The sequence below is a fragment of the Thalassophryne amazonica genome, chromosome 4 (genome assembly GCF_902500255.1).
Source record: "Thalassophryne amazonica chromosome 4, fThaAma1.1, whole genome shotgun sequence".
NCBI lineage: Eukaryota > Metazoa > Chordata > Actinopteri > Batrachoidiformes > Batrachoididae > Thalassophryne > Thalassophryne amazonica.
The window spans coordinates 34,247,980-34,258,949 of NC_047106.1; the positions used below are offsets into that span (position 1 = coordinate 34,247,980).

Consider the following 10,970-nt stretch of genomic DNA (forward strand, 5'->3'; position numbering starts at 1 on the left):
AAGTTTTAGATCTTTGAGTTCATCTCATACAAAATGGGAGCAAAACCAAAAGTGTTGCATTTATATTTTTGTTGAGTGTATGTACCATAACTAATGGCTGGTTCAGCATCCATATCTTTAGACTCTAATCTGTTTGTTTAAATGTGACACCATTTTTCTGCTGAATTTGGCTAAAATTTAGTTGGGTGCCAAAAGTGCTACTTGTTTTCTTAATCAGTTGCCTACTTGGCTTGTTAAAGATTTGTGGTCAGTGATAGGATTACTATGCTGAATGTCCATGGGAAATGTTCTTTTTATTCATAGAATTGCTGGAGTGAAAACACTTCTTGATAATCTAGTTTGGACCCAGGGCTGCTTGCAACCTATAGACCCATTTCCAATTGTCCCTACCATATATAGGTACTTACATACTGCCATAGGGGGCGCACCATTTGTTTTTGCCTGAATTTTCAAAGGTTGGCCGACAAATATGCTTCCGGCTCAGGCTACTTTGTAACTTGTGGTGTATTCAGAAAGCACAAACAAAAACACAATTGCATCCCTCTGATTTTACTTTTCCTGTTTTAGCACACAGCAGCCATGTAGAATACTGTTCTGTTGTCTGGTGCTGCTCCAGTTTCACATGGCTTCATATGTAAATAAAGTCATCGCCCCCTTTGATATGTTCAAGTCCTACGAGTTCCACATGATGGTCAGTAAACATCTGATAGATGTCATCACATTTGTGTTATTTGATTCTTCCATTTGTCAGTCCACAGTCAATAAGCAAGTAGCATGCATATCACAAAGTGCTGCTAAACAAAAATCCTCACTGCGTTAATGCTACCGGAGTGTTTACGGGCTTAAAAAGAAAGACACCCAGATGTTGACAATGCAGTGCATTCTGGGTCAATTCTTCTAATATCTGGTAGGGAGAATTGATCAAGATGACTGTAAATGGTTCTTCCTATTGAATCATTATTAATTATTACAACCCCTGGCAAAAATTATGGAATCACTGGCCTCGGAGGATGTTCATTCAGTTGTTTAATTTTGTAGAAAAAAGCAGATCACAGACATGACACAAAACTAAAGTCATTTCAAATGGCAACTTTCTGGCTTTAAGAAACACTATAAGAAATCAGGAAAAAAATTTGTGGCAGTCAGTAACGGTTACTTTTTTAGACCAAGCAGAGGGAAAAAAATATGGAATTACTCAATTCTGAGGAAAAAATTATAGAATCATGAAAAACAAAAGAACGCTCCAACACATCACTAGTATTTTGTTGCACCACCTCTGGCTTTTATAACAGCTTGCAGTCTCTGAGGCATGGACTTAATGAGTGACAAACAGTACTCTTCATCAATCTGGCTCCAACTTTCTCTGATTGCTGTTGCCAGATCAGCTTTGGAGGTTGGAGCTTTGTCATGGACCATTTTCTTCAACTTCCACCAAAGATTTTCAATTGGATTAAGATCCGGACTATTTGCAGGCCATGACATTGACCCTATGTGTCTTTTTGCAAGGAATGTTTTCACAGTTTTTGCTCTATGGCAAGATGGATTATCATCTTGAAAAATGATTTCATCATCCCCAAACATCCTTTCAATTGATGGGATAAGAAAAGTGTCCAAAATATCAACGTAAACTTGTGCATTTATTGTGATGTAATGACAGCCATCTCCCCAGTGCCTTTACCTGACATGCAGCCCCATATCATCAATGACTATGGAAATTTACATGTTCTCTTCAGGCAGTCATCTTTATAAATCTCACTGGAACGGCACCAAACAAAAGTTCCAGCATCATCACCTTGCCCAATGCAGATTCGAGATTCATCACTGAATATGACTTTCATCCAGTCATCCACAGTCAATCAATCAATCAATCAATCAATTTTTTTTATATAGCGCCAAATCACAACAAACAGTTGCCCCAAGGCGCTTTATATTGTAAGGCAAGGCCATACAATAATTATGTAAAACCCCAACGGTCAAAACGACCCCCTGTGAGCAAGCACTTGGCTACAGTGGGAAGGAAAAACTCCCTTTTAACAGGAAGAAACCTCCAGCAGAACCAGGCTCAGGGAGGGGCAGTCTTCTGCTGGGACTGGTTGGGGCTGAGGGAGAGAACCAGGAAAAAGACATGCTGTGGAGGGGAGCAGAGATCGATCACTAATGATTAAATGCAGAGTGGTGCATACAGAGCAAAAAGAGAAAGAAACAGTGCATCATGGGAACCCCCCAGCAGTCTACGTCTATAGCAGCATAACTAAGGGATGGTTCAGGGTCACCTGATGCAGCCCTAACTATAAGCTTTAGCAAAAAGGAAAGTTTTAAGCCTAATCTTAAAAGTAGAGGGTGTCTGTCTCCCTGATCTGAATTGGGAGCTGGTTCCACAGGAGAGGAGCCTGAAAGCTGAAGGCTCTGCCTCCCATTCTACTCTTACAAACCCTAGGAACTACAAGTAAGCCTGCAGTCTGAGAGCGAAGCGCTCTATTGGGGTGATATGGTACTACGAGGTCCCTAAGATAAGATGGGACCTGATTATTCAAAACCTTATAAGTAAGAAGAAGAATTTTAAATTCTATTCTAGAATTAACAGGAAGCCAATGAAGAGAGGCCAATATGGGTGAGATATGCTCTCTCCTTCTAGTCCCCGTCAGTACTCTAGCTGCAGCATTTTGAATTAACTGAAGGCTTTTTAGGGAACTTTTAGGACAACCTGATAATAATGAATTACAATAGTCCAGCCTAGAGGAAATAAATGCATGAATTAGTTTTTCAGCATCACTCTGAGACAAGACCTTTCTGATTTTAGAGATATTGCGTAAATGCAAAAAAGCAGTCCTACATATTTGTTTAATATGCGCTTTGAATGACATATCCTGATCAAAAATGACTCCAAGATTTCTCACAGTATTACTAGAGGTCAGGGTAATGCCATCCACAGTAAGGATCTGGTTAGACACCATGTTTCTAAGATTTGTGGGGCCAAGTACAATAACTTCAGTTTTATCTGAGTTTAAAAGCAGGAAATTAGAGGTCATCCATGTCTTTGTCTGTAAGACAATCCTGCAGTTTAGCTAATTGGTGTGTGTCCTCTGGCTTCATGGATAGATAAAGCTGGGTATCATCTGCGTAACAATGAAAATTTAAGCAATACCGTCTAATAATACTGCCTAAGGGAAGCATGTATAAAGTGAATAAAATTGGTCCTAGCACAGAACCTTGTGGAACTCCATAATTAACTTTAGTCTGTGAAGAAGATTCCCCATTTACATGAACAAATTGTAATCTATTAGACAAATATGATTCAAACCACCGCAGCGCAGTGCCTTTAATACCTATGGCATGCTCTAATCTCTGTAATAAAATTTTATGGTCAACAGTATCAAAAGCAGCACTGAGGTCTAACAGAACAAGCACAGAGATGAGTCCACTGTCCGAGGCCATAAGAAGATCATTTGTAACCTTCATTAATGCTGTTTCTGTACTATGATGAATTCTAAAACCTGACTGAAACTCTTCAAATAGACCATTCCTCTGCAGATGATCAGTTAGCTGTTTTACAACTACCCTTTCAAGAATTTTTGAGAGAAAAGGAAGGTTGGAGATTGGCCTATAATTAGCTAAGATAGCTGGGTCAAGTGATGGCTTTTTAAGTAATGGTTTAATTACTGCCAACTTAAAAGCCTGTGGTACATAGCCAACTAACAAAGATAGATTGATCATATTTAAGATCGAAGCATTAAATAATGGTAGGGCTTCCTTGAGCAGCCTGGTAGGAATGGGGTCTAATAAACATGTTGATGGTTTGGATGAAGTAACTAATGAAAATAACTCAGACAGAACAATTGGAGAGAAAGAGTCTAACCAAATACCGGCATCACTGAAAGCAGCCAAAGATAACGATACGTCTTTGGGATGGTTATGAGTAATTTTTTCTCTAATAGTTAAAATTTTGTTAGCAAAGAAAGTCATGAAGTCATTACTAGTTAAAGTTAATGGAATACTCAGCTCAATAGAGCTCTGACTCTTTGTCAGCCTGGCTACAGTGCTGAAAAGAAACCTGGGGTTGTTCTTATTTTCTTCAATTAGTGATGAGTAGAAAGATGTCCTAGCTTTACGGAGGGCTTTTTTATAGAGCAACAGACTCTTTTACCAGGCTAAGTGAAGATCTTCTAAATTAGTGAGACGCCATTTCCTCTCCAACTTACGGGTTATCTGCTTTAAGCTACGAGTTTGTGAGTTATACCACGGAGTCAGGCACTTCTGATTTAAAGCTCTCTTTTTTAGAGGAGCTACAGCATCCAAAGTTGTCTTCAATGAGGATGTAAAACTACTGACGAGATACTCTATCTCACTTACAGAGTTTAGGTAGCTACTCTGCACTGTGTTGGTATATGGCATTAGAGAACATAAAGAAGGAATCATATCCTTAAACCTAGTTACAGCGCTTTCTGAAAGACTTCTAGTGTAATGAAACTTATTCCCCACTGCTGGGTAGTCCATCAGAGTAAATGTAAATGTTATTAAGAAATGATCAGACAGAAGGGAGTTTTCAGGGAATACTGTTAAGTCTTCTATTTCCATACCATAAGTCAGAACAAGATCTAAGATATGATTAAAGTGGTGGGTGGACTCATTTACTTTTTGAGCAAAGCCAATAGAGTCTAATAATAGATTAAATGCAGTGTTGAGGCTGTCATTCTCAGCATCTGTGTGGATGTTAAAATCGCCCACTATAATTATCTTATCTGAGCTAAGCACTAAGTCAGACAAAAGGTCTGAAAATTCACAGAGAACATCACAGTAACGACCAGGTGGACGATAGATAATAACAAATAAAACTGTTTTTTGGGACTTCCAATTTGGATGGACAAGACTAAGAGTCAAGCTTTCAAATGAATTAAAGCTCTGTCTGGGTTTTTGATTAATTAATAAGCTGGAATGGAAGATTGCTGCTAATCCTCCGCCTCGGCCCGTGCTACGAGCATTCTGACAGTTAGTGTGACTCGGGGGTGTTGACTCATTTAAACTAACATATTCATCCTGCTGTAACCAGGTTTCTGTAAGGCAGAATAAATCAATATGTTGATCAATTATTATATCATTTACCAACAGGGACTTAGAAGAGAGAGACCTAATGTTTAATAGACCACATTTAACTGTTTTAGTCTGTGGTGCAGTTGAAGGTGCTATATTATTTTTTCTTTTTGAATTTTTATGCTTAAATAGATTTTTGCTGGTTATTGGTAGTCTGGGAGCAGGCACCGTCTCTACGGGGATGGGGTAATGTGGGGATGGCAGGGGGAGAGAAGCTGCAGAGAGGTGTGTAAGACTACAACTCTGCTTCCTGGTCCCAACCCTGGATAGTCACGGTTTGGAGGATTTAAGAAAATTGGCCAGATTTCTAGAAATGAGAGCTGCTCCATCCAAAGTGGGATGGATGCCGTCTCTCCTAACAAGACCAGGTTTTCCCCAGAAGCTTAGCCAATTATCTATGAAGCCCACCTCATTTTTTGGACACCATTCAGACAGCCAGAAATTCAAGGAGAACATGCAGCTAAACATGTCACTCCCGGTCTGATTGGGGAGGGGCCCAGAGAAAACTACAGAGTCCGACATTGTTTTTGCAAAGTTACACACCGATTTAATGTTAATTTTAGTGACCTCCGATTGGCGTAACCGGGTGTCATTACTGTCGACGTGAATTACAATCTTACCAAATTTACGCTTAGCCTTAGCCAGCGGTTTCAAATTTCCTTCAATGTCGCCTGCTCTGGCCCCCGGAAGACAACTGACTATGGTTGCTGGTGTCGCTAACTTCACATTTCGCAAAACAGAGTCGCCAATAACCAGAGTTTGATCCTCGGCGGGTGTGTCGTTGAGTGGGGAAAAACGGTTAGAAATGTGAACGGGTTGGCGGTGTACACGGGGCTTCTGTTTAGGGCTACGCTTCCTCCTCACAGTCACCCAGTCAGCCTGCTTTCCCGGCTGCTCGGGATCTGCCAGGGGGTAACTAACGGCAGCTAAGCTACCTTGGTCCGCACCGACTACAGGGGCCTGGCTAGCTGTAGAATTTTCCATGGTGCGGAGCCGAGTCTCCAATTCGCCCAGCCTGGCCTCCAAAGCTACGAATAAGCTACACTTATTACAAGTACCGTTACTGCTAAAGGAGGCCGAGGAATAACTAAACATTTCACACCCAGAGCAGAAAAGTGCGGGAGAGACAGGAGAAGCCGCCATGCTAAATCGGCTAAGAGCTAGTAGCTATGCTAAGCTAGCGGATTCCTAAAAACACGCAAAGTGAATAATGTGTAAATAATTTAGAGGTGATTCAGCAGAAGGAGTGCTTTAGTTAAGGCACGTAAAGATTACACTGGGAAACAAATCGTAATCTAGATAACTAGATCAATCTAACTGCGCAGATTAAACAGCTAACAGATACAGAAAAACACCGCTGTGCTCCGGAACAGGAAGTGATACAATACCGCAGTGAGAGCCAACCACCAGTAGAGGCAAGCAAGTCCACAGTCCACGATTGCTTTTCCTTAGCCCATTGTAACCTTGTTTTTTTCTGTTTAGGTGTTAATGATGGCTTTCGTATAGCTTTTCTGTATGTAAATCCCATTTCCTTTAGGCGGTTTCTTACAGTTTGGTCACAGACGTTGACTCCAGTTTCCTCCCATTCGTTCCTCATTTGTTTTGTTATGCATTTTCGATTTTTGAGACATATTGCTTTACGTTTTCTGTCTTGACGCTTTGATGTCTTCCTTGGTCTACCAGTATGTTTGCCTTTAACAACCTTCCCATGTTGTTTGTATTCAGTCCAGAGTTTAGACACAGCTGACTGTGAACAACCAACATCTTTTGCAACACTGTGTGATGATTTACCCTCTTTAAAGAGTTTGATAATCCTCTCCTTTGTTTCAATTGACATCTCTCGTGTTGCAGCCATGATTCATGTCAGTCCACTTGGTGCAACAGCTCTCCAAGGTGTGATCACTCCTTTTTAGATGCAGACTAACGAGCAGATCTGATTTGATGCAGGTGTTACTTTTGGGGATGAAAATTTACAGGGTGATTCCGTAATTTATTCCTCAGAATTGAGTGATTCCATATTTTTTTTTCCCTCTGCTTGGTCTAAAAAAGTAACCGTTACTGACTGCCACAATTTTTTTCTTGATTTCTTATAGTGTTTCTTAAAGCCAGAAAGTTGCCATTTGAAATGACTTTAGTTTTGTGTCATGTCTGTGATCTGCTTTTTTGCTACAAAATTAAACAACTGAATGAACATCCTCCGAGGCCGGTGATTCCATAATTATTGCCAGGGGTTGTATTATTTTAGAACTTGTGGGTAGGGCCGGTGACCAAGTGAGCTTGTTTCCAGTTACGAAGGTTCCTAGTCCAAGGCCACCCTGTCCATTCTCCATGTAATGTGGAGTTGCATCAGGAAGGACATCTCGTGTAAAACTTGTGCCAAATCAACATGTAGTTCTATCTCAGATGTGCTGTGGTGACTTCAAGTGAAACAAGGGAGAAGCCAAAGGGACTTATTATTATAAATATCTTGTGACCAAAAGTCACAAGAATACTTGCAACAATTTGTGAGCCATAAGGACAATGGCAAACACCAACATTATTATAACTGACCCACAAAGTCATATTCATCAGTAATAGCAATGCACAGGAACATCAAGGCAGCACCAGGATAAAAAGAACAACATATTGAGAAGCCTCATGGATTTATAGAAAAGCAAAAAGTAAGTGCTATTTTGCCACATAGAAACATGGTATTTTCTTTAAAGGAAACTAAATGAGTCCAATCAACACAGCCTCTATTCCATTGACTCACCTGTCTGCCATCCTGGCCCACATTGGTCTGGCCTCTCACCACTGTCCTGATGTTGTCATCTAGACGGCTGGCAACATGACAAAAAATGACAGTCAGGTTTTGGATGATGTTTTTTTTATACAATATTCTGAGAAGCTTATTATACAGATTTATAGCTACTCACCGAATCTTAAGACGAATCTTGTTTACAACATCATCAATATTAGCCAATGACTGAAATGCAAGAAGTGGAAATTAGAGAGTTCTATTGTATCAACTGTTTACATTTATTTTGACATGTGGCTCAAGTGTAGTCTTCATTGTCATGCAGTAAAAATGACAATGTATTTAAAATATTCAAAACTCTCTTGGCTGTCCCTGCTTTCTGGTAGACTTGTGAGTCACAATCAACGCTTTTGATTAAATACACATTACACATTAAATACACACAACATTATACACAAAAATGAACGCATCTGCACAGCAGTGGGACAGTACAGAACTTGTGCTTGGATGGTCAGGTGGTCTCTGATTCATATGATACCAATATGTTCTATATACAAACCTCATTTAACTGTTGGATTTTTACACACCAATGAAGACAAATTTGTGCACACTAGTAAAAGCTGCTTAAAACGGCACAACTTCCAAAAGTAAAACATCAAACGTTACAGTGACCCCTCATGGATATGGAGAATATATATGTGGCGTAAATATTTGTGGGAAAAAAGTGTAATAATATTCGGTAACACTCCTTTTCTGTTCATAAAATGCTGTCATCGAATTACCTATGTGAAAAACGGATATGTTTCTGTCTTATTCATGTTATGTAATGATGATATGTTCATTTCCAGCCAAAAGGAGACCTTTGATTTGGCAGCCAAAAGGAGACTTTGGAATTAATTACCATTTACTATAGAAATTAGGGTGGGTTATTTATTTATTTTTTTGTTCAATAAAGTCACAACTACCCGCAATTAAGTGTTGTCTATGTACACTTCTTCCAGTTAATAAGGGTACATTTTCTTGGTTTAGCTATTTCTTTGTAAATATTAATACACAAACTCATATTTTGTCAAAAAATAGATTGATGGAACAGTGTTGGTATTAGAGAATGATGATAAAAATCCTAAACTCCCTTAATAAATATTATTCTTTGCAAGTAATAAGTACATATTGCCATCAGCTGTCAAGCTGAGTGAATGTCATAAGTGTAAATGTAGCTTCAGACAAATTTCATTGTACTGTACCTGCTCGGTTGGAAACAATGTGTTGATGTATTCTACAGCATTGAAATCTGCTCTGTCCAGTGGGTCTTGACTGGGGAAAACCTTGTACAGACAAAAAACAAAAATAAATAAGTCCTCTGTGTAAGCGTTGAGGCCCACTGGGGTTGGAGTTTATCTCTGGATTTTGTTAGTGTGAAGACGTTGAGCGTCTATGGATCCCGCCTGACAGAACAACAGTCCAACTCAGGTTACTAGACTAATCTAGGCCAGTGCACTGGTGCAGAGCTTTGATGTATCCACACCACAGAACCACCTTGTATCCTGGGGACCACCTAGGCAGATAACTGCTCCATGCCAAGATCTCTAAAATAGCTATCTATCTGCTGCAGCCAAGTGAAACGTGGCATCCCCTTGGCCTCCTCCAGCCAACAAGGGTCCTCAAACATTCAGGCACTGTATGTGATAGATTAAGCCACATGTGCGCAAGTAAGCGCACATTTTACAATCACTCCTGCGTTACCTGAGGATGCTACAATGAGACCTAGTGCCAGAAAAATATAAATAAAGCCGGAAAGACTGAAAAAGAAACTGGTGGAATAAACACTGCATGGCTACTTTAGAACATTAAACATAATAAAGATGCCAGACACACTCATGGACTGGCATCCTGTCCACGGTGTACCGTGCCTCACGCCCTATGACTGCTGGGATAGGCTGTAATATTTAGAAAATAATGTAAGTGAAGAGAGAGAAGAGGTTCATTATTTAACATAGGTAGTCAATGAAAGCACTTTATCAGCAGCTTATGATCATAAGGGCCCACAGCATGTGCTTCTCATTCCTCCCCAGCGCATCTGTTCAAGGTGCCAGTTGGGAGCTTGGCCATGACCGGGAAGCAAACCTGGATCATCCAACGTCCAAACCATTACACCACCACCGCCCTAAATATATTAATTTTATACAAACAAACAAACACACACACACATACACACACACACACACATAAACCCAAGTTTCATTATGTTTGCATTGCTCTGTCGTTTTTCAGGATATTCACTGCAAATAACCTGCAACAGAAAGATATAAACTCTGCCATCAAATACTATTCATAGTATCATAAAGCATACTATATTCTAGCCGAGCATTTATAGCAAACAATTCGAACAACTTTGGGACTTCAAACAACAGCAAAACAATAATTTGATCAAAACATAAACTAAACACAGGTATCAAGTTGGAGATTTCCAAACGTACACATAAAGCCAGTGCACGGTCATCCCGATCCTATCTGACTTGAGGTAACACAAACTGTAAACCACAACCTATCGACATGTGAACGTAAAACTAATGTCATGACAGGTGGAAACTGTATATTTCACAGTCTTAGTTTTATCTGCCAACCTTTACACAACGATAAGAAAACCGTTTCATTGTCACATTCTCCCTCGGCTGCTCGCAGCAGCTAACCGCAGTTAGCAACGACAACAGCGTCTTCCACGGACAGCAGCGAGAACAACTCACCTGTTCAATAGCTAACTGCACCTCTGGGGTTAAATGTAAAATAGCTTCCAAATCTTCTGCAAACTCAAATTCTTCCTCCTCCATCACGTCAAAATAAAACAACACAACACACAACACCGGTCGAGCATTGCACTTCCTGGTCAGGAAGCCTCGCCCTCTTTCTTCCTTTGGCGTTGTGGCGGCTCCAAAACAGCATGAAAGAGGAACAGCGCCACTTACTGTCCTGGAGTTTGTGGAACGTCAGAGTACATGAAACAGCCAAACCAGTGAGGAGTGACCAACCAGCACGACTACCAAAATTACCACCATTATTAAATAATGTGTTTTTGCTTTGTCCTACAGCAGACCAATTACGTCATGGAGGTGGGCTACCAATATGTAGACCTGAGTTCAATTCCTTG

At 40.2% G+C, this 10,970-nt stretch overlaps 1 protein-coding gene across 1 annotated transcript in view; it reads right to left on the reverse strand.

Moving 5' to 3' along the window:
* Window positions 1-10,739, reverse strand: part of vps53 (VPS53 subunit of GARP complex) — an 82,620-nt gene extending 71,881 nt beyond the window's left edge. The window contains 4 exon segments of the mRNA XM_034169378.1: window positions 7,841-7,907; window positions 8,004-8,053; window positions 9,070-9,150; window positions 10,570-10,739. Coding sequence (XP_034025269.1) covers window positions 7,841-7,907; window positions 8,004-8,053; window positions 9,070-9,150; window positions 10,570-10,653 — 282 coding nt within the window. The 5' untranslated portion in view covers window positions 10,654-10,739.
* Window positions 10,740-10,970: the final 231 nt, after the last annotated feature.